Below are 24,880 nucleotides of genomic sequence, written 5' to 3' on the forward strand. Positions count from 1 at the left end.
ACAGAGCCGTGATGGAGGCATGAATATACATGTTGGAAAGCATTGTGTATTTTCAGGCAAATTGGCATTGCCGGTGTACAGAGCCAGGGAACATGCTTAATTTGAGTAAATGAGCAGATACGTTGAAGAACATTTTTGAGCTGTTTCTCTAAGAGAGGTCAAGACATGATCAATGACCCGGCAGTGCACAGCTGTCTGAGCAAAGCCGTCATTACGAGAGCATCTTAATTAGGAGCAGCTGAAGGCTTTCTTTACAAAATTATGTGCATCCTTGGAAAAAAAATTCAATTATTCCAAAGTATGTAAAAGCTGCTTTTCATTTTACCTAATCCAAAAAAAATTGATTTGATGCAAAACCCAGACTGACGGTAGCAGATAAGAGACAATTTCCTGACCCAGTTATTAAATTTAAGACAAATGTGGCACAATTAAAGTTTGAGGATTTTTTCCCTTTTAAATTAATAGACTGGTTTGAATAGCTGACAGCCAGTTTGACCAGTTACATTTTCTGTTTGCTGCTGTTGTCCAATTTAATAGTCAGGATTTCCTTTGGTGCTCATTTTCTGACAGTGAAGCCTAATTAAATGTTGCTGAGCGGCAGTGTCACCGCATAAAGTGACAGCAACTGACTGTGTGTGTGTGTGTTTGTGCGTGTGTGTGTTTGATCCTCTGTCGCTTCCCCCAGGTGGTCCAGGTTTACACGACCCATGTGAGAAAGAGCCAACAAACACACTCGCCAACATGACCGACCAGCAGGCTGAGGCCATTACCTACAGTGCACAGGTACACACACACACACACATACACACACACACTCTCACACGTCAGCTTAAAGACACCGTTGTTATCACCCGGCTGTACTCGCCCTGAGCTGTCAGAGTGTGGGAATCAGTAAGCAACACGCCTATTACCAGACAGAAAGACCCCATCACCACCCCAACCTCACAATCTGCATGCACATACACTCACACATACACGCACACACACACGCATCTCCAAGAGCCGTGTGGTGCTGCATTTTAATGATTGGTGTGGGAAACTATTGCCATTGTGAGCTATAAATCCATCTCTGACACCCCGAGGACAGTATTTGCGTGCATGCACTGTGGGCGTGCGTGCTGTCATGTTCTCCTTCACACACACACTCGAGTGAGCAGGGCAGCCTTCGAGCCGCATGGCTTAGTGAATCCTGCCGTCCATTTCCTTTGAAGGCAGCCTGAACGAGGCTGGAATGTCAATGGGGATAATTGTATTGGAGCAGATACACGAGCAGATAGGAGAGAGGGAGCTGTTCTGTCAATGAGCTACGCCGAGCCTCATGAATATCTGAGACACTCTGCCTCCCTAATGGATTTATATTAGCAGAGCCACTGTGTGCCGTTCAGGTTATCGTTCTGATTGTTTGTGTAGATTGAGGATGTGTACAGTAGGTCAAGAACGATAAATTAACACACAGACGCACTGGTCAGTATGTGTGCTGATATCATTGAGGCTAAGAGGGGGGAAAAAAGTGTCTGCTCCGGTTATCTTTTAGGACAAATTTGATGTTGTGTGTTGCAAGAAAACTTAAGGTTTTTATAGATATGTGTTGACATTCATTAATGGTTCATTGTGTGAGATTTAGAGGGATTTATTGGCTGGATATGGTAGAAATTAACTATAATATTCATCAGTATGTTGTCATTAGTGTCTAATCACCTGAAAATCAGAATCGCTTTTTTGTGACCTTAGAACAAGCAGATTCATTTGCTGGCCCGTTGGCTGAATCTGGCCCTTTAACTACCTCAAACTGGCCTGTTGATCAATTATAAATTTGAGAAAAATGTATATCATTTAGATTTTATTTAAATAACCTGTTAACATTCTTAGTTTTTGGATGTTTACATTGTTTTATCTTTTTCAAATCTGGCCTGGTAAAAAATGAGCATTTTATATCTGCAGATCTGCAAGGTTCCTCTTCCACAGGGGCTGCACTGCCATGTTTCTAGAGTAGCTCAGAAAGGACAAACCAAAAACTGGCTGTAGATAAGGCCTTGCATGTGTTTTTTCAGTTTCACAGCCACAGTAGGTTCTCATACACGGCTGAAATGGGAAGGGTGATGCAATGTGTTTGCATCTTGCAAGCTCACTGCGAGATGTCACTGAATCCTACGCACTGGTCCTTTAATGCACAGATTTGGCCTAGGCGTCAGCGTTTTTCACACATAGTTACCAGGAAATTACTTTTATTTTCACTATTCACACATGCAGCTTCATTCAGAAACATTTGAGTCTTGTGCCTTTTCACACATGCCATGGCAGTGCTGGAATAGTCCAGCATGCATATTCTCTGTTTAAAGTTGGGGAGCAAGATTAGTGACAGGCAAGGGGAGGTATGGCAAGAAACTTTTTCTTTCAACCAACACCTGAACATGCCATGTCCTGCAATATAGGGCCTTCAATCATGACCAGTGAAGCTGCTCAGTTTATATGGCTTTATTATGTATAAACATATTAGTTTTTCATTGTGTTATGTACTTTCAGCAATGAGTGACAGATAAAATGTTGTCTCAGAATGAACATAATGCATGTATTTCTCTGGTCTCTTTTTGTCCTCCCTCAGTCTGCACTGTCAGACAGACATAACCCTTTACATGCTTATCCCTGCAATGTTACTGCTTTCATACATAACACAGCCAAACAGGCATTTCCCTGAAATGTTACTTGGTCTTTAGGTGGGAAATTGGAGGTACAGATTTCCCTGAATATTGATCCTTGCTCCCATTCACACATGACCCCATGCAAGAAATGTCCTTGAACATTGAAGGGATAGACTGCATGTGTGAATGGGGTTTTAGTGTTCATGTATCAGTTTCTGTTCCTTTCTGTACCTTGCCCATGTGCTTCTATGTTTGTACATGGTTTAATACATCATAATAGACCCTAATATTTGTGAGGATGAATCAGCCTGAATATTCTAGCTTTTCTCTCAGTTTTTCAAGCATAATTTACAAGCATCATTAGCACTGAAACTTCACTTCAAATTTAATGAAAAACTCTACAACAGAATTTATGTGATCGCATGTCTGTCAAAATCAATCTTGGATATACATAAAAAAACTGCAGGGCAATCAATTAAATTCACAGTATAAAGACAGAATGTGATTCCTTCTTTGCATCAGCCTGCATGATGAGTTAAATTGATCAGTGAGTCAGCTAGACAATAAAATGCTTACGGATAACATTTCTAATTAGATTTAGAAGTTTCTCAGCTTGGTCTTGAGACTTAAATGTCTGTAACAGAAAGCCTGTGTTGCAAACTGGAATCATAGAGGTTTGAAAGAAGTGGGCATTTAGGAGGCAGGGAAGGGCTGATACAAACGTTATCAAGTTGCATTATGGGAAGTGCAAAATCCAACTTTAAGTAAGTGCAATGCCAAGTTGCTGAAGCAGCTCTTTAATAGCACGAGAAAAACAAATAATTTCATTCTGTTAAAGGGACAGTTGACCCCAAAATCAAATATATATATTTTTCCTCTTACCTTTGTACTATTTTGTCCATCTAGATAGTTTTGGTGTGAGATTTGGAGATATATACCATAGAGATGTCTCCCTTCTCTTGAATGTAATGGAACTACATTGCACTTGGCTTGTGGTGCTTAAGCGACAAAAATACATTTGAAAAACTCAACACCAGCCTCTCTTTCCAGAAACCATGACCCAATTACTCAAGATAATCCACAGACCTTGTTATGAGCAGTTTAATGTAGCAAATATTTTCTTTTTATCAAACTACACCTGTCAACTATGTCATCGTTCAGAATGAAACATACATCTACTCATAGAAGAGAGGTATTTTTTGGCAGTAGATGGATAAGTTGGATTTTTGGGGTGAGCTGTCCCTTTAAGGTCTATACTGTCAATACAGTTTGAATTTTTTTTTTTTAAAAGAGTTTTCTTAAGAGTTTTCTAAAGATTTTCTTTCTTTCACCGTGTGTGTGTGTGTTTGGTATTCAACAGCATGCTCTCAGACTCATGGCATTCGGACAGATCTACAAGGTGTTGGAGATGGAGCCTCTTCCCTCAAATAAACCATCACAGAAATACCCCTGGTCTGATAAAGAAGGTGTGTGTACCTGTCTGTCTCTGTTTCCTGTCTTCTGTCCACTATATCCCCAACATGTCTTGTCTTTTTGTCCTCGTCTGGCTGTTTTTCTGTCTTTCTGTCTATATGTGTCCATGTTTCACCCTGTCTCTGTTAATCTGTCTGTGTGAAGGCTTGTCTGTTGGTCTGTCAGCATTTCTGGATTCAGTTATCTGGGTCACACATGACATGACCTTTGTTTTTTTCTACACACCAGCGCTGACAACATTGTCAATATTGCTGACATGTGAAACATCACAAAAATATGCTTAAGATGTGATGTTTTTTGATATTTTGCCTGCTTTTTCTGCTGTCAGCTTTGCACCAAAAACACAGTGGCCTTGTGAAATGTCATAGTGACATGTATTGAAATGTGCATGGTTTATTCTGCTTTTCTTCACACAAGTGAAAGTTGGCAAATTTTCAAAGCGACTTTCATAAACTATCAACCCAAGCCTTTTAGTACCACATGATGCTGACATGGAGAATTGCCAGAGCATTTACAGATTAGGGTGCATGTAGGAAAGGAGCTTATATGTCTTCCTCATTGTTTGACTGTTTGCTGGTCTGCCTGTGGGTCCTGTTTATCTTGTCTGTCCATTTATCCATCTTTATGCTTGCCCTCATATTGCTTGTTCTCTGCAGCTTTGCCCCCCCTTCTCTTTGTCACACAAGTGCCTTTGTGTGTTCATATAAACATCTCCTGTAGTCAGTGATTGATTAGTGATCTTTATAAACAGATATCTGCATATGAATGCAGAATCTGTAGGCAAGGGGCAAGATTTTGGTAGTGTAGTGTTCTGGTTTCCATCTGAATGGGCTTTGGTTGTACACAGGTTAACAGTCCATTTGGAAACCAAAGAGACAGAAAGCATTGGCCAAAATCTTGGAACCCAGCGGCTATCATTTGATTCGTATTTAGCTTTTCATTAGCTTTTTTAATTTATGTGCATTCATATACAGATATCTGTTTAAAGACACTGAGTAGCTGCTGACAAAGTCTCAAGTTGCTAATTGGACTGTAAACGATGACCAGTGCACAAAAGAAGAAAGTCTTGATCCAGATATGTCATCTGGATGTCTGCTGGCGACACCAGAAGCCCCAAAACATTGGCCATTGGCCATTGCCCCCAGACAACTCTCTTCATTTTTCTCTCTGTCACACACAAATGGCTTTGTGTGTTCATATAAACATCTCTTGTAGCTACTGATTGATTATCAACTCTCTTCATGTTTTTCTCTGTACCTGGCTGCCTTGTTGTCTCTCCAGGCTTAGGGCTGAAGAGGCCATATGAGGATGGAGCAATGGATGACAAGGACCTTATCAAGAAGATGAAGAGGAATCTGAGGAAAGGTAATTCTTGTTCTGTTGTTCTGTTCTGTTCTGTCCCCAATCTATTATGGTTTGGACTGTTTGAAGTGGGGTTGTACGAAGTACTTATTGATAGTCAGTGTATTAGCTACAGTAGATGCTGGTCAGCACACCCCCACTTGCAGAGAGGAGTCCTAGCATAGGAAGCTCTGGTATGCACTGCTATAGACAGGGTCAGCAGCAAACGTATTTTAGCAAACTAAAAAAAAACTAACATTAGTTTATCCTTGATATCTGAATATTTTCACTGCTTTTCCTTGCAGTCTAACAGCCTTTTTCAATGAGAAAACTAACTAAACAGACTCCATGGGCAAAATCAGTAATTTAAGGAGTTGCTGGTCTAACTGCCTCGATCGGTTAGTTTGTTTGTGTTATTGTGTGACCCTGGTCCATCCAAACTAACCTGTTAAAACACAGATGTCACACAACAAGACAAACTAACCAACAGATCAATGCAGTGGTAGACCAGCAGGTCCTGTATTCTGCGACGTAAAATTTCTGATTTCACCCATAGAGTCTGGTTGGTTTGGAAGGAGCAATATTTGGCTTATATGAAAAAGCTGTCTGACAACAGGGTAAAGCAGTGAAAATATTCTAAATATAGCATACACTTAAACTGATATTTGTTTTTGTAGTTTGGCATGTTTTTTAGGCAGCTAAAATCTGTTTTGCTTCAGGCCCTTTACATTGCTTAGCTTCTACAGGGTGACTCCTATAGAGCAGGAATGAGAATAAATACCATTTTCATTCATCATCACATTTTTTAAAAATGTTTATTAAAACCACTGAAAACAAAGCAGCACAATACTTAGAGATGCTTTAGCCTTGCTCCTTTTTCCCCTTGTATCTATTCTCTTTCTGTGTTTTTCCCTGTCTGCTCCTCTCCTTCCTTCCATCCCTTGGAGGCAGATCAATAGTATTGATTGCTAACGTTTTAGTAGGCCACCCAACCATCCCCAGCTCTTTCTTCATACAAGGAGAAGATGAACCACGACTAATGGAGACAGAGAGGCATTTTTAGATATTGGCAAACTGGAGGAAAGTGATTGAAAGAGAAAGAAAATAGAGGGGCTCCTTTATTCATCATGAAAACAACAACTAGCAAGAGTGCTGAGAACCTTTTAAAATATGATTTATTACATACAGTATTTCTGAAGTGGCCCAGTCTGTCCAATTCCAGCTGGATAATTGGTACACCCCCTACAAACCCTTATTAAATTTATCCTGATCTGCTCTACTTTCTACTGTAACCATACCCCCATCTTTGTCTTTACATTAGTCCTAGACAGTAAAACCATAGACTCCAACCAGCCAATGAACGCCCTGATGCGGTTGAACCAGATCCGGCCGGGGCTGCAGTATCGCCTGCTGTCCCAGTCGGGCCCGGTTCACGCTCCGGTCTTCACCATGTCTGTGGATCTGGATGGAACCATTTATGAGGCATCTGGATCCTCAAAGAAGACCGCCAAGCTCCACGTTGCTGTTAAGGTAAGAAGGCACAGTTAATCTAATCTATCTAAAAATTAATCTGTCTGTCTGTCTATCTATCTATCTATCTATCTATCTATCTATCTATCTATCTATCTATCTATCTATCTATCTATCTATCTATCTATCTATCTATCTATCTATCTATCTATCTATCTATCTATCTATCTATCTATCTATCTATCTATCTATCTAAAAATAATGAAAGGTCCACTAATAAAAAAAGAGAGCTGATTCTTTTTTTGGTTACCTGAAGAACTTTCTAAGCTTCAGCTGTAGTCAAACCTGTGTGTGTCTATAAATATGTTTTGTCTGTGTATGCCTATTGGTGTGTGTGTTTGTGTGTGTGTGTGTGTGAGGAGGGATGGAGGTGGGCAAATCCATGTAATCCCAAAGTGGTTGTGAACAAAGAGGCTCTCCAGAGCACAGAGCCGGGATAATCCGCTATCCGCTCCATTCCCATAAAAGGCTCTTTCTCCCCATCTCTCTCCCCCTTTTCCATTCTCCTTCTCACTCACTTTTCGTTCTCTCTTCTACTCATCTTTCGATCTCCCCTTCTCTCTCTGTTTCTGTTTCTCTCCGTCAGTGGAGGGGCTGGTTCAGCAGCTGTAACACAATCACCCATTTGGGTCAAAAACTTGTCATTCTCCTTTTTCTCGTCTGCCTACTTTATTGTTCTGAATCACTTTGCTGCTCTGTGTGCTGTCGAGGACTTACAGTAGGCTCATGTGACTTTTCATGTCTTGTAATAGCTTTATTGTAACCATTGTGTGAGTTAGATTCAGTTCTATCCTGTCAAGATGACAGTGTGCTGTGGTATTGCTGCTTCTGGAAGATTTTCTTTCTTGTTTAAAATACAGAAAATTTAAACAAAATATATGCGAGTGATTGGCTTCCCAAACCCACACTCTGTCCAAAATTCAGCATAATTTCCAGCAAAATGTGCTTTTTGCTTCAGTGTAATAAAGAAACGAAGACTTCCACATAAACTCCTGCCACATATGAGTGTTGGTGCTTTTCCACAGCCTGGAATATACACACATCCAGCCAATCCTGATTCGATATCGAAAGATTGCCTTCTCTTTTTCATTTTTCTTTTACGCTTTTCATTCTCATTGCCCTTCTCTATTTTTATGGCTGATAATGCCCATAAAGTCTGTTCAAAACAGGCTCAACACACACAAAGGCTTTAATTTTTCATGCTTGGAATCAACAAGTTTTTTTTTTTGTTTGCTTTTTTCTTTCCTGCCAATTCCTGTCACTTTATCATCATCTTCCCTCAAGGTTCTCCAGGCGATGGGCTATCCGACAGGGTTTGACTCAGACTTGGACCCCATGAGTTCAGACGAGAAGTCGGATGGTGAGGGGAAGAGCGAAACGTCATCACACACTAGCAATAACCCAACACACTCCTCGGACAGTTCCAACACACTGGAGGTGAGGATTGAGAATTGGCACTGATACACAAATGCATACGCTCATTCAAATTGCTGTTGAATGGGATAAAAAAATTAACAGACTGGTATCACCATGAAAGTTCTCCAATTGTTTAGTTATATTAGGACAGTGTTTTTTACTACAAGCTTTCTGAAATGTTGTGTTTAAACATGCTAATGAAGCAATATCTGATGTCAACTTTTGGTCAATTTAGGAGAAATCCAACAAACAAATAAACAAAGTGTAGTAAAATAAGCTTCTAAATGTGCATTATAAATGTTTTATTAAAAACTAGTCTGAAATTAGAATAGAGAACCATATAGACTAGAGAGAGGAAACTGTTTTTGCCTGTAGTGTCTCACCTTGAATTATTAAAATATAACATTAACTCTCGTTTAAGAACGTAAAAGGTTTCCAAAATTTGTTAAGCCTGCACCCAGGTTTACTGTCCACAGTGTGCTTTCTAATAAAACTATAAAGATGTTTTGAAATTTAATTTCTGGAATAATCTTTTCACCCCACAGGTGCGAACTCAGGGTCCCATACTGACGGCGAGTGGGAAGAACCCCGTCATGGAGCTAAACGAAAAGAGACGAGGCCTCAAATACGAACTCATCTCTGAAAGTGGAGGAAGCCACGACAAACGCTTTGTTATGGAGGTGAGAGCTTCATTTGCACACAAGTAGATTATGAAATATGCATATACATGTAAAAGAGTGTGGAGTAATGTAAAGTAATAAAAAAATATAGAAAACAGAGGTTAAGCCACACATGCTCAGAAACCGACTGATCACCGGTAGAGTCAATCAGTCAACCTGGTTCCTGGAGCTGGCCTGTTCTCTGTGGGGTGTGTTGTTTTCCGACATGCCTGGCTGCTCCATCGCTCTGCTGATTGATTAGCAGGCCTGCTTGACAGCAGGGCATCGCTAAACAAGCTGTCCCGTTCAGCCAGACTCACTGCCTGACTTGCTGATGACTGATAAGTGTATTTATGTGTGTGTGTGTGTGTGTGTGTGTGTGTGTGTGTGTGTGTGTGTGTGTGTGTGTGTGTGTGTGTGTGTGTGTGTGTGTGTGTGTGCACATCAGGTGGAGGTCGATGGGCAGAAGTTTCGTGGGGCAGGCCCCAACAAAAAAGTAGCAAAGGCCAGTGCTGCTCTGGCAGCTCTGGAAAAACTCTTCTCTGGTCCCAACGCAGCTGCAAACAAGAAAAAAAAGATTTTGCCTCAGGTAAGGAGACACACACACATGCAGTACATACCAGACACAGAGGGCACATGCATTATACACACACAGAATGAAACAACAACATATAATCAAAGGAATCTGTTTTCCTTAAGAGCCAAACTGTCAGTGCAGCTTTAAAAAAGACTATGTCTAAAACACATTTTCTGATCAGTATCACCTCTGTAGAGCTGTGTGGTAGTTTGTCCACTTTGTTCACCCATCTGTAATCAATGGCACTGCATGTCTAATCAGATCAATAATTGACAGTTATCAGATCACCACTCCTCCACTTATGTTGTCAGTTCACAGATTTGTGAACAATGAAGCCCATAATAAATTTGATGATTGTCTTGTATGTGTTTTATTTCTTATTTCTGAGCAACACATTTATGCAAACACTCATCTGTCTTTCTGTGTATCTTAATACTGTGTATCATAAATGTTTTAAACACACTACTTACACATAGTATGTACTGTGTTCAGACTAAAGGAGCCCTGGCTGCGGCAGCAGCAGCCTCAGCAGTAGCAGCTCAGGTAGCCAGAGGAAGAGGAAGAGCAGCCCTTGCAAGAGGAGCCTTCGTCAGTGCAGCTGCACCTGGATATGTCACACCAGGTAGTGCGAGGATTGTTGTGTGTGGTTTTGTTGTTTTTAGTTAAGTGTTTTCTGTGATTTTTTTTTTTTTTTTTATGTATTATCTTGTACATCACTCTAGTGGTCATGGCAAAGTGTCTTCAGTCTATGACCAACTTAAAACTAAATATGGAGTCCTCAGAGAATAGGAGACTTGCCTGGTGTAGTGACTTGGATACAGAGATAACAAAAGATGAATGGGAACATGGCCTGAACTCAGATTTAGATTCACAGCAGTACAAATGTGCATACTCATGTGTCCCTACTACACCATTTTGTTGCCATAATCCAGATTAATGTGCCAAATGCAGTGCTGATAAGGGCACACTGTTTCACTGTTTATTGGATTGCCCAAAGATTACAATTTTTTGAAAAGATTCACTTAAAACTGTGTGTAAACTGTGTGAGATTTTCTCTCACGCTAAACATGTAATAACCCAGAAAGCCAACTATCAGTCAGTGGCTGGAAAAAACCTCTCTCTCAATGTCCTGCCTTGGAGAAATGAACCTTTACTATCAAAAGAAGGCCCGATACCTTTTAGAAATATATTATCTCTTTATAGGTGGGTTGGGGGTCATTATAGTCTTTTAGAATTTGAGTTCTATACTGTATTTTATTTTATTTTTATATTTAACATGGTTGTTTGTGCAGCATTGACATTTACTTTTGCTGTCGGCTCTATAGTACTGACATTTTCTTCTGCTTTAGAATGAAATAAGCTTCCATTTTTCCCCTGCAGTTGTATCGGAAATATCACAGGCTTTCAGAAATATCCTGCAGCAACATACAGTGCAGGGGAGAGTTGTTACACTGATGCATGACTATCTGACAGCTCAGTAACGGATCATACAGAAAATTAAACCTTTTATTAATATATGATGCTGTGGCATGTGCATGTGTACAGCATTTGCATGTTCAGGTTCATGTTGATGTTGTTAGGACGGTGTGTCCATTCATCCATTCAGGTCTCTTACCCTGAGCCTTACAGCTGTCTTTTGAGGCCAAAACATTCCTCTAAACTTACCGAAGATGTTAAAAAGTGCAGCCAGGAATTAAACAAGTGTGCAATTGATTTTGACCCTGTAACCTCGTCCCCAACAGGCTTCGGGACACCGTATGGCTACAGCCCAGCTGCAGCAGCTGCTCCTGCATACGGTATGTGCTTATTTCTTTTCCCTGCCTCTGATCTACTTCCACCTTATCTTTTCTCTATTCAGTTCCTCCCTAATCCAACATACCATAACTGCTAACCATCAGTTATCAGTTACAATCCTTTCTCTCAACTTCCTTTGTTTCAATTTCTCCCCTTTTCCGAACGTGACTGTAAAACCCAAAACAGGTTTTAGAGTTTTGCTGGGAGTTTCAGTCATAGTAATTAAAGGGATAGTTTGGATTATTTGATATAGGGTTGTATGAGGTGCTTCTCGAGACTCAGTGCATTACCTACGGTAGATGCCAGGCAGCATGCCCCCATTTAGAAAAAGCAGGGAGGCACAGAAAGCACAGAAGCTTAGCAATGAACCGCTGTGAGGTCAGCGACTCGCAGTTACAGAAGCCAAATATCACTATTTCCAAACCAATCAAACTCCATAGGCGAAATCAGTCATTTTACATCACAGAACATGGGAGTCGCTGGTCAACTGCTGCCTTCACCACCCCTCCCTTTTGTTGTATTTCACAATAATGACCCACTCACTCACACACTCACTCACACACAGTGTACACATAAACTAATATTGATTTTTCTTAGATTGACCTTTTTTCAGTGGCTGAAATACATTTTGTTGCTGAACCTGTCCACAGCAGTACATTGCTTAGCTTCCATGCTGATACTCCTCTGTGCTTCTCCTTACTAGGCATGCCAGCCTCTATCTACTGTGGGTAATAGACTGACCATCAATAAGTACCTCATGTAACCCTACATCAAATAATCCAAATTATCTCTTTAAACCTCTTTGTTACGTGCTTCAAGCTAATCTGTCTGTGCTTTAGCTAATTGTCTGCTCACCACTTGTTTGTTAATCTGCTTGTTGCCATTCACTCCCTCATCTCTTATGGTTGGACCACTTCTCTGTCAGTAAAAAGCTGCTGTCAGTAAAGTGCTATTATCTCAAAACTGCCAGAAACTCATCATAATCATGACGACAGACACAGACATACGCACACCTGCACTTGCAGTCATTGAGCAGCCAATCCTTAACTAACTATACAAGCTCTCCTGGCCTTATTTTAACCCAGACCCACTGCTTCTGCTGTCGTCATCTTCATTTCTGTTCAGATTAGCGGGACACATAGTGTGAGTTCCTCACGTTACGCGCTGTTATTTAAGACAGGGTGGCTGGGCAGCTTTGCCACTGCAGCAGTACTCCTGTCATGTTGCCACTGCTGAGGGGTTTCCATGTCCTCATTTATACACAGGAATTATAGACACTTATAGGCTAAAATCTGACCTTTAACAACATAGGTGCCCATACGTCCCTCCGTCACACAGTCATATTTACTTCAACAGACTCAGCCTTGTGTAGTGAGTGCACGCACATAGTATTGGGAGGCCTCTCTGTCCATCCTACTGCTTGAGTAGTTTCAATGGGTCTTATGTGCTGGAAGAAACTGGTCTGGGGCCCGAGGCAGACGTTCAGTACCCCCCTGAGACCCCAGCAGCCCTGAATATGAAGTGCGCCTCAGTTTTTCTGTTTATGGTGGAGCTGGACCTCTGCGCTCATTTGAGGTGTTTCGTTTCAGTCCCTGGCATCCACACACCTTTCTTGTTATTGTGGCTGCAGTGCTAACTGAAATACTCAATGGTAGTTTCTTACTTACATCTAACTAGAAGATTTCAGTGTTTGAATTCAGGCTAATATGTTATACTTACTATTTTAAAAGAATTGTTCAGATTATTTGATGTAGGATGTAGGGTTATATCGATTGGGTTGTCAAGGTACTTCTTGATAGTCAGTGTATTAACTTCAGTCGATGCCGATCAGCACACCCCCAGTTTGAAGTATCAGCATGGAAGCTAAGCAATGAACTGCTGTGGACAGTCAGCAACAAAAAAAACTGTATCAGTGTACACATATTTTGAACATTTATGCAGCCTTATCTTGATGTGAGACAACCATTTCTGATGACAAACCACTGTTATTCATGCCAAATATAACTCTCTGCAGACTAACCAGACTCCATTGGTGTTGGTAGAATAACACAAACAAACTCATAGATTGAGGCAGGTCAAGGTAAAATTACTGATTTCATCAATTGAGTCTGGTTAGTTTGGAGAAACTGGAGAAACTATTCTAAAAATGGCTTACATTTTAACTGATATTGAATTTTTAAGGTGGACCTCTTTTTTAAGTGGCTAAAACACCTTTTGCTGCTGACCGTGTCCACAGCAGGTCATTGCCTCCATGCTGGTGTATCTCTGTCCTTATCCACACTGGGGGTGTGCCAACCTGTATCTACCATAGCTGACTATCAATAGGTACCTCATACAGCCCCACTTAAAAACATCTGAATTTTCCCTTTAAGGCTTGTTGATGGCTATGTCAGCCTAAATATTTGAGAAAGTAGGCTGCTTCATGCCCCGCCAAAGAAAAGCTGCATCTCTGCCCCATTACTCATCGGTATGTCATGTAACCTAGTGGGCGATCATTGTGAGGTCAGCTGACCCTGAGCTGTAAACTCCCACATGTAGGTAGGAGATCAGGTTCAATTCAGGTTATTTGTAAAGGAAAAGTTAGACATTAAAACTAGACTTGCGTCAGCACTGAGCATGTATATTGAGACTTGGCTGTGGTGCTGTTTGTCTCTGTTATGCATGGATAACCCCTAACCCAGCTGACTTCTGATACAGAGCTGTAGATGAAGAGAAGAGTGAGATGAGTGATAAGACTCTGAGATGCAAGTCAGGAAATAGATATTTGTTTTAAATATTAAATCCACTTTTCCTGACTTTTACTTGCCAGAATAAGAGGGGGAGAAAAATCTTTGGGTAGACCCCCATTGGGACTTACATTTCAATCAAGGGAGAAAAAAGCCACATGACACTGGGAAAGCTTTCATCCTGTTTCTTGCTTTTTCACTGTGCTCTGGCACCAGCACTGCTCTGGGCTTTCTTGTTGGCAAACACTTAGAACGCAACCTAGAATGCTGCTGGGCTCACTAGAACATTCTGTGGAGCACAGAATATTATATCATAGAACACAGAACATTAGATCATACTGTTAAACACAATGTCATATCATAGAATGTGTAACGTTATAAAAAAGAACACAAAAGATTATATCATAGAACCAAGAACCTGATATCATATAGCATAGAAATTATATCAAAGAACATAGAACACAGAACATTAGATCATTGAACATAGAACTGACGTGTTTATTACAACTTCGGTTCTAAATTTCTCACTGGTATCAGCAATAACAACATTGTATTTATCAGGTTAATTGCTGAGATCTGCCAATGTGGTTCCATCATTTAAAAGAACTAAACCCCAGATTAGCCAAACTTATTTCCAATAAAGGCAAATGTTCCAACATTGACCTGCAGCACTGTGCATGCCTGCCGTCTTTCTGTGCAAAGCAGGGTTAGTACTGACTTTAAAATCACTTGATGTAGTGACACATAATCTGGCTAAACTGTTAGCTGTTTTCCTGTCCCCTCGGACGTTGTTGCAGCAAAGTCACTGAGTTCCAGCATCTCAGCAGTCAACTTGAGGACAATGTTTTCATGAGCAATGATTGCTAGAATTACATAAATAAGACCGAAGTTCTAATCAGGCAAAATTAATCTTTAACTTTGGCCATTTTTTGTTTTCTTCTTTTTAACTCTGAATCTCTTTCCTTCTCGGTTCTCCTAACCACCCATGTGGAGTGTCCCCTCCTGCCTGTTCTCACACACTTACACTCTCTCCTCCAGGAGCCTTGTTGTGTGTAGTGCGAGCGGTGTTTGCTTGGACATAGACGTAGCATAGTGTGTAGTGTAGTGAACATAGAAAAACATGGTTTTTGTTGCCCTGGACTCATGCAGAGCTGTGCTCTTCTCGTGTCTCCCCTCTAGGTTTGCCCAAGAGAATGCTTCTGTTGCCTGTCATGAAAGTGCCCGCCTACCCCGTCCCTCACTACCACTTCTTTTAGCACAGGAGACATACATACCAAACGCTTTTTCATACATACCAAACCCAATTTCCAACAATTCGATTTTTCTAGAAGGGAAACTCAGTCTGTTTTATTTTTTTCTATGATATCAGTGATGGGGAAAGGATTAAGGACTTGAGCTGAAGATTTGTAAAAGCTCTTTTATGCTTTTTTTTGTTTTGTTTTTGTTTTCTTACTGTTCCAAAACTTCTATGAATATGAAATAATACTGCAGGTTTAAGTTCTTAAGAGATAAACAAAAACTTGAAGGATTTGTACTGTGAATTGTGACCTCATTCTTTGAGTCTATATCAGCCTTTTGTTTTTGTGTTTATTCTTTGTAGAAAGACGATAGCCTTTTGCAATATGAAACACACACAACACACACATTCTCTGTAAAAAGAAAATAATAATGTGAGCTGTGTGAAGGATGTATAGGAATAAATAAATAATAATGTTGGAAAAATTAATAAAGTTTATCTCATATAAAAGCTGAACACTGTCTGGTGTTTATCTTGATTGGATTTTGATTTTTTTTTTTAGGACAGTTATGTCACTTAACATTCAGACAGATTTATACCCACTAATTCAAAATTCAACCTGCATATGATACTGTGACCTAAACCTACATTTATCTTTAATATTCCATCCTCATGCACACACATAGATTGAATTTCAATCTGTCCACGTACCTTGGAACGTCTTGTTACATCCTTTTGACCCTCGGCTTATAGATATTCAGAGAGAAAGGCGAGAAGACAAAGGATGAATTTAGAAAGCTCTTGTCAGATCCCGCATCTTGCATTCAGCTGCACGATCTCATTACCTCACGTGGATTAATATTTGGCAGGTTTCCCAAAGCTATTAGAGGTATCACCTACAGTACATATGAAGATGAACATAAGCCACCTGCAGCCTTCTCACAGCAATTTCAGAGCTCAATACATTGAATTCAAATGACATAAAATGGCCCAAAAATAATAAAGATAAAACATATTATCTAGACCTAGACTATACCTAAACAAAAATAAGGACCTCACACGAATTCAGTCCTCACTGTGTTCTATGTTGTTGTTATTGTTTCATTGTTTCAGTATCATTGCTGTATTTATTGTTTTTGCATTTTTTTTCTCAGCCTTCAAATAAGAATCAGCACAAACTGAGAGACTTTAGCTCAAAACTGTCCCTTTAACTTAGTCTCTGTTTCAAATAAGTTCTTAAAGACAGTTTGGATTATTTGAAGTGGGGTCGTATGAGGTACTTATCAATAGTCTGTGTATTTCCTACGGTAGATGGCACCCTCCAAATTTGGAGAAGCAGACAGGGGCATCAGCATGGAAGCTAAACAATGACCTGTGTTATATAAGTGAAATATCGCTCTCACCAAACCAACCAAACTCGACAGGCAAGATCAGCAATTCTGGTATGACGTGTTTGAAAAGGTGTTTAAAGGACCGTTCGGATTCACCAAAGTGACACAGTAACACAAGCAAACTAACAGATTGAGACAGCAGTAGACAAGAAACTCCTGTGCTCTGTGAGGTAAAATGACTGATTTCAGCTGTAGAGTGTGGTTAGTAGGTGAAAATATTCTAAATGTAGCCTACACTCAAACTTACTTTTCTTTTTATTTTTAAGATGAACCTTTTTTAACTGGCTAAGAAAACCTTTCATTGCTGACCCCATCCACAACAGTTCATTGCTTAGCGTCCATGCTGGTGCCCCTCTCAGCTTCTACTACCTCGCGGCCTGTCGACCACCATCTACTCTACTTAATACGCTGTATTACAGCATAACTGGACAGCAGTATTGTACCTCATACAACCCCACAGCAGATAATCTGAATTATCCCTTTAAGATTTGCTGTAGGAATGAACTATTATTCTAAAAGCAATAAAAGACTATGAGGAACTTGACTACAAAGAGGAAATGCTTCATTGTCAGGCAATCAGTGCCAGTCAAGAGTTATGCCCTTCCCCACATCTTGGTCATCCAACCAGCGAGAGATAACCCACTGAAGACGTCTCCATGGTTACAGCTATGAGGCGCAGCCATTGGATGAGAAGACCCAATATCTTGTCCAATGGTTGGTTGAACTCCATTGAGTTGTTGTAAAACCTTGAAATCTGTCTGACATTACCGAAGCTTTACTTCCATCTCACAGGACAGAAGATTAATTTCCAGATGTTGCATTCTGTCTGTTTTTCTCTTATTCTTCTGTTCAAGATTAAATTAATTTCTCATAGCTGATGCCCCAGAGAGAGTATTAACCATCAATACCTGTTTCTGATCTCATTCTCAATCTTTACATTTGCTGCTAGCATCTTACCATCACTGCACAAATCTTTGATTTAATATTTGTAATTAGGCGTTTCATTCAGCTACTACTGTGTGTTCATGACTGGAATAGCTGTAAAATGCAGGAACAGTTAATCATTTTGGGACATGCTTGCCAAGAAATAGATGAGAAGATTGATACCACTCATGTCTGTATGCTAAATATATGAAGCTGCAGCCAGCAGCTGATTAGCATAGCTTAGCATAAAGAGTAGAATGGGGGAACAACTAGCCTGGCTCTGTTGATGTTAGATGTCGTTGGCCTGCAAAGAGGCACTGATAGCGAGGCTGTTTTCCTTCAGACACAAAGAAGCAGTGACTATACTCTGAGCTCCCTCAAGATGTCTGGGCTCCTTACCCCATCTCTAAAGGCCTTTTAACAGCACAGCACGGGAACTCAGTGCCTCTAGTCATTTCAGTTAGGGGATTGTGGAAAAGGGGAAGCGGTGTCCATCACAGCAGTAGGGATAAGAAGTGGCTGCTGCCAATGTGAATGCACACAGATTTTGCTCTGCTGCTTAGCAATCGCTGTGCTGAACTTGTGGTGGTAACCACCTGGCTTTGGCCAATGAAATAGTAGTGGGTGAGCATCACGGACATGGCAGGCATTGTGAGGTCTAAAAGAAGAAGGTCTTAAGAAGGGCTAGGGATGCACAAGTCCAATCAGAGGAAAAAATGTCCATTTGCATCAAACTAACAAATATATTTGTCGTGGACTTTGGAGTGGGTTGTACCAATGCTATGATGTTGTATGACCGAAGCACCTGCCTGTCATCGCAGCCTTGGACCGCAAAAGCAGCAGCCACTTTTGGGGGGAAAAGCTCTTGCAGGTAGGCAGTTGTCAGGTTGATTACCACATGGCGGTGTGAAAAGGCCTGAAGGACCCGAAGGAAGAAACTCATTTCAGCCACTTTTATCTGCAAACCCATTCTTTCAGTCACTACCCAAAGCTCATGACCAAAGATGGGGGTTGGAACATAGATCAACTTTTCATCACAACGCCTGCATTACTGTCAACATGCACCAATCCGTCTGTTGATCTCAGACTGCAGTTTACCCTCACTTTTGAACAAGATACCATCCCCCTTGTAAGCAAAATGACCAAAATGCATCCCCACTCTCCTTCCCCTAATAGAGTGCAGGACTGAGAGGTTGTTTAGTTCAGCATGTTTGTCTAATCTTCCTGACTCATTGAGATGCAAGTTAGAATCTGTGGCCCTGATCATGGCTCTGAAATATCAGTGTGATGTGCTGTGTATTGATAAATCCATCACACAGTCAAATTTGTCAGTGGGACTTTTTCTGTGATTCTCACTCTACTGTCTTGGATCTACACTCAAAACTTTATATATGTATATAATACACCAAAATGGCAAAATTACAATATGGAAAATCTGAATGATCATATTATCTTCTCATTAAACCTCAGTAAGAGAGCAAAAAAAGCATATTTCCCAAAATGTCAAACTATTGCTTTAATTTAATCTCGTCATTCCCATATAGAAGACTTAATGCTATTAATGCCAGCCAGGTAATACTTTTTTTCACTGGAACATTTCCAAGTACCACTTGCGAGGACTTGAAGTAACCTTGTCCTTTGTCCCTACATGATTGCCTGTGTGACATTCACAGGCATTAAATCTTTGTCAAACTCATATTGTTGTCAAAGAAGTGAAGAATGTATAGAAGCCTTATGTTGTGTTTATAATAATGACTCCTGCTCTCTTTGTCTCTGCTCTTCATCTCATTGCAGGTGGTCTTTTTATCGACAATCCCTTCTACCAGCCACGGACCATCGCTCCTTTTATCATCCATCTGGGTCCCCAGGATCTCTTCTCCGACTTCTAGTCGCAGCAGGTTATTGGATACGCTCCTCACACTTACCTGTCTGCGTACACAGGACACCTGTTTTTTTCTGTCCGTCTAAGCGGGCCGCCTTTCTATCCAGGTGATGGGACTCACAGGTCCAAAACTCTTGGTTCTGGAAAAAAAAATTCGTCTTGCCCTACATCAGTGGCAGAAACTGTCTCACCTATTGACCGAGAGTCTCAAAGCTCCTCTCTGCGTTTTCTCTACTCTCCGCCCAGATTGTCAGTTCAGAGGAGAGTAACTTTAATTTTACGAAGCAATACTCGGATTTTACGAGAAACGTTCAGCTGCGACTGATGCGACGCTGGGCTGAACTTTGGTCTTTCTTATAGCAATACACCTGAACTCCTCTCTTCGAGCTTACTTACTTGAGAAGATGTGAATGTCCGATGGAGTTTTGCCCCACACAGCATTGCAATAGCTCATGTTGATTGTATATTCATTGTATGTGTGTGTACGTGTGGCTATAACATGACTATATACACATATATGTATGGTGTATGTTTCTATAACGATGTGTTGACGATAATATTACTATATGATGATGTATTTATGTAAATATTCTACAAAATATAACTATTGTTGGTATAAATTATTTTAGAATTATAAAGTGAAATAACTGTAACTGTAATATCACAGTATAGCTTTCTTCCAATTTTATATACACTGAGCAATTGAAGCTAGTTCTAGGAGATGCAATATTATCTTTGGTATTCCTATTAACCTGTGCTGTTAGAATAATAATGCTTCCTTCCTCTCTTTCCTTCAAACTTTCCCTCTATCTTTGATGTCTCTCTGAGCCTTTCTGAGTACAATCTCTGTTGCCCGAGGTTTGTTTATGTGGCCCGGACCAGAGGTGCTCCCTACTGAACACACTCATAACCGAATCACACACACACACTTTTCCTGTCAGAAAGCACATTTTCTATAGTCTCACTGCTGGCAGGGAATACTGTTGTTACAAATACAGTACTGTATGTGTATAGTATGTGTATACTCTGATGTACCCGCTCCTCCCCTCCGCCTATTATCACCACACGTTACCGGACGCACCCATCAACAGTCAGAACAGTCGTCAGCTCTGTCCCGCTCGCCTTAGGGACCAAAAGCACAGCTTTTTTGTCACACCCATTACCACTCCCACTGTCTGCAAACACACACATTCACACACACCCTTCCCTCCGCCCTCCTGTGGCAATTCTCTACTGTATGGATGTGATGCTGCAGGTGCCAGAAACAGCTTTGTTACACAAGGGGAAAGACACAGCACAAACTGGCTTACTAATTAAAGTCCAGCAAACAAAAGTGGGACCCTGAACTGGATTTATATGTTCCTGTCTGAGCATCACCATCATCATTTGGAGGAACCGATCTCTCCAATGCTACAGGATTTTAGGACTGACTACGTTTATGTGCACACTAATTTCCCACTATTATTCAGAATAATAGATAGAGAATATTCTGAATTTGATACTCTGATTGGATATTTTTAATCAGGCCTCATTCTGAATGTTATGCTTTCTGCTTAATACACGTGAGATATATGGTGGTGGTATAGATAGATGGTATTGTACAGGTTCTGGGAGCCTTCTTTGGACAGCGTGTCATTTGAGGTTTTTACTGCAGTTTGCACCATAGCCTCTTGCCTGTTATTGGTCAGCGTTGTGTTGTTAACAAACCAATGCAAGGCAACTTTTAAGCATTATGAAACAAGAATATCAACAGGTTTTTGGATATGTACAAATATTGCAAAGCTGACCTTTTTAAGAAGGTGATTGAATGAATGAAAGAGGAAGACCGTGTTGCACAAGTGAACAACTTGAACAAGTCCACTACCAGTGGCAAACTTAAAAAAATACAATTTCGCCGTGAAAAAGCAAAATGAGTCAGGTGGCTCCACTTTTCAAAAAAAAGCAGTATGCATGGCTTTATTTAAATGGGAAGATTAGTGGAATATTCATTTTCATTAGCTGTAAACAGCTTGGTGGGAATATTGTCTTTTTCAGAATAAGGTCAAAAAACAGATTGTTTTGTGCATGTAAATGTAGTCCATGTTTCGAGAAGTCACCTGTAGATGTTTTGAAACTTGGAGTGGGGTTCTGCCATTGGCCAATGTGTGGTGGACTGAGACAGTTTCAGCTATGGACATATCAGTATCGACCACAGTAATCAGATTTACAGATTTTAAATTTAGAAAAAAAGACAGCTTTACTATTAGATTGGTACTCAGTATCGGCAGATACCCTGAGTTGAAAAAATCATATTGGGAGACAAAAGGTTGGAAAGTTGCATCCTTAGTTTTAGCCACCGTGGCTGCCTGTGATGGGTTGAGGCAGAGGCACATGTCAATCAAGCGAACATACACATTAACATGCTCTTAGCTGAACAGTGATTCTCAGCATATCCACCGAGACACAAGTTAGCTTTTAAGATCAGAACATCTTAGTTTCAGAAAAGGTATACTGCCTTTGTGTTTTGAGACAGAAGTTGGGTCTTTTTGAGGATTTGAAGCCAAATACGATTCACGTTTCTGCATTTGAAGGCTCTTCTGTACTGGCCTCAGTGCTGATCATAAAGTTGTTAATCTGCTCAGGAGAGAGTAGTGGAAGATTGAATTAGTCATCATTGTTATTCTAAAAAATACAAATATATTGCTTAGTAGTAGTTGACTGGGTGGTTGTAGTATTGTGGATTTAACCCTGCTAAAGCACATAGTAAATTCAGTAATGATTATACTGAGAGCAGAGATACTCTATATTGGTATTCTTGGAGCCAAATAGGTGTAACGACACTATACACACTGAGATAGCAGTCACAGCATGCACATTGCACTCACTCTGTATTGTGTGAGATTTATGTGAATTTCTGTGGTGCTTACATGCTTCTGAAAGCTCTTCATCAGTTTTTTTTTTTTTGTTAAATATTTTTAGCCTTTAATAGATACGAGATGTCAGTCAGCAGAGGCCAAATCAAACAGAATGTGCATCAAAAGGCTTTGATTCGCCTCACACTCGCCTTCATCTGGGCACCAGTTTGATCTCCTGTGTTTGTGCCGGCTTTGATTCAACAAAAGCGAAGTCTGAGAAAGAGACAATAGTCGAAGGCCCCAGAGCCCATTTTTCAAGACAATAAGTCAAATTAGAGTTTGATTTTGTGACACCACCAAGCTGACAGTGAGGAGAATTTGGGAGTTTTGGGATGAAATTATGCCACCAAGCTGTGATTGCGCGGTTGGATATAAACTGTTGTGTACTTTGCTTTGTGTCTTGTGTGTTGAAGTCAACATGATTTTGGTCAAAATTTCGTTTGAACAGTTGGTTCCTCAAATTCAACAAATGATCTTAGCAGGAGTCTTACTGAAATGTCCATATGGTATCCTTTTCCCAAGAGAAATTAATCTATAAATCTTTATTATACATAGGGTTAGGTATCATTTAGGTTTTTAAACGGTATCTGTGCCTAATTAAGCCTTGAAGCCGTTTTTAAACATTTGTTGCACATCCCGGTTGGAATCCTTTCAAGTGAAATACAACCAACCTTTGTACCATTTAGATTTGGGCATTTTAGCTGTGCTTTTATAGTAGCTGCTAGTTAATGTTAGGCTACCTGCTGCCATCAGAACAAGTGGAATATTGACTAGCGAAGACACATGGTGATGCTTCTGTTGCCTGTAATGTAAATATTCGACAGCTCACATGTTTAACTGGCACTGAAATGAGGCACTGAAATCTGTGTTATGATTTGGCCTGGTAGATACCAGACATATAGGAACCAGTACCACCGGACTGGCACCAGGTTTCAGTATCCAACCCTAACAACCCTTGTGTCATTCTGCCCCTTTTTGCTGTGTGCTCCAATAACAGTTGAGCAAGCTTGCTACCCAGCAGAACCCCAGACAACTTTCTCCTTTTTCCTGTACTTCGACATGCCATGTGTTAGATTTGTCTTTGTTGAAAATAAAACTACTTTTTAAAGACGGTTAAAAGATGTTGCAGGGGGAACCTGTAAAAGCGACATACATATAGTCACATCTTAAGTTAACTCATGTTAGCAAAATGCCAGCTAATTGGCTAATCAACATCAATCATTAGGTAGCTAGTATTTTTCTAACATTAGCTAATGCCCTGTCTTAAATATCACTGTGTGTGTGTCTTTAAACAAAATCTGTTTTTCTTACCAAGCTGCTTAACTGTTATTGGAGCACAGAACAACTGTTGTAGATTAGCAAGCTAGTTATCTAGCATTTTGCTAACATTAGCTAACCTAAGATATGCTTTTACAGGTAGCCCTGCAATATCTCTGAACCATGTTCAAAATGTTTTTTTTTTTTTCTTTTCAACATAAACAAGCTTAGCACATGGTTTATCTATTTACAGGAAAGGAGAAAGTTGACCGAGGTTCTGATGGGTACCAGACTTGCTCAGCTGTTATATGATCACAATGTTGACGTGGGGTGAGACTCAGGAGGGGTCAATTACAAGTCTCACTGTCTTTTCAAAACCTGTAGGAACCCCCAGGCTGCCACGCCATACAGTTATCTCATCTGCTATTTTTTGTTTACATGTAAGAACCACATCCAGCTGGAATGTATAGGAATATATTAGTGTCAGAATCGTCTTACTTCTCTGACATGCAGCAGCATTAACATATGAAGATGTCTTGTAGAAACTAGATCGTGTTTATTGACTGGATCTTTACGGTGTGTCTTCTTTGCTGCGGGTTTTGCAGCATCTTTTGACCGTGGTTTTCATTCAAATCTCAGAGTGCATTGAGTCGACTCATCTCCCAAAGTCTGGGCTGTGCTTTGTCCTGACTTTTCATCCTCATGTGAAATTCACAGGGAGGTGAATAACTTGGAGCTTGACTGTGTGGAAACAGACCTTCTCTATCAACTAAGAATTTCTCCTCATTTCCCCTCTGCCCTCTCTCTGTCTCTCTCCCTCTGCCCCCGTCCTCTCTGTCCAGATGGCCCACATTAATAAGGCAGACAGTCATACCTCAGTGAGCAACCTTTTCATTTCCCCCTCAGACTGAACAGACACGCAAGAGGAGTCACCCTGACTGCTGACCCCGTCCTCTTGGTCCGTTGGCTGGACGACCGCGTTCACAGGAAGGGTGGCAGAGTTAGAGGCTAAAACTGGCACAGGCGGTCTGGTGGGACCGTGCAGGCTGGGGAGTTGTATCCTTGTTAGGCAGAGGTCTGACATCCCAGTGAGTATTTTTCCATTGAAAAGACACTTAAAACTACAACGATGGTCACTGG

The 24,880-nt window shown here is 40.6% G+C and overlaps 1 protein-coding gene across 6 annotated transcripts in view; it reads left to right on the top strand.

The window, feature by feature from the left end:
- strbp (spermatid perinuclear RNA binding protein) overlaps window positions 1-21,196 on the top strand; it is a 106,974-nt gene extending 85,778 nt beyond the window's left edge. For 5 of the 6 annotated variants that reach the window (XM_084745420.1, XM_084745422.1, XM_084745423.1 and 2 more), the window contains 10 exons: window positions 686-783; window positions 4,000-4,105; window positions 5,394-5,477; window positions 6,775-6,983; window positions 8,268-8,420; window positions 8,945-9,079; window positions 9,507-9,647; window positions 10,128-10,257; window positions 11,378-11,431; window positions 19,502-21,196. In XM_084745420.1, the coding sequence (XP_084601546.1) occupies window positions 686-783; window positions 4,000-4,105; window positions 5,394-5,477; window positions 6,775-6,983; window positions 8,268-8,420; window positions 8,945-9,079; window positions 9,507-9,647; window positions 10,128-10,257; window positions 11,378-11,431; window positions 19,502-19,596 (1,205 nt within the window). In that variant the 3' untranslated portion in view covers window positions 19,597-21,196. Of the gene's footprint in view, window positions 1-685; window positions 784-3,999; window positions 4,106-5,393; window positions 5,478-6,774; window positions 6,984-8,267; window positions 8,421-8,944; window positions 9,080-9,506; window positions 9,648-10,127; window positions 10,258-11,377; window positions 11,432-15,334; window positions 15,909-19,501 lie in introns of those variants that run through there. The other variant, XM_084745426.1, reaches the window with a different exon arrangement.
- The last annotated feature ends 3,684 nt before the right edge of the window (window positions 21,197-24,880 follow it).

The sequence above is a fragment of the Lutjanus erythropterus genome, chromosome 20 (assembly GCF_056507025.1).
Source record: "Lutjanus erythropterus isolate fLutEry1 chromosome 20, fLutEry1.hap2, whole genome shotgun sequence".
NCBI classification, from domain to species: Eukaryota; Metazoa; Chordata; class Actinopteri; order Lutjaniformes; family Lutjanidae; genus Lutjanus; species Lutjanus erythropterus.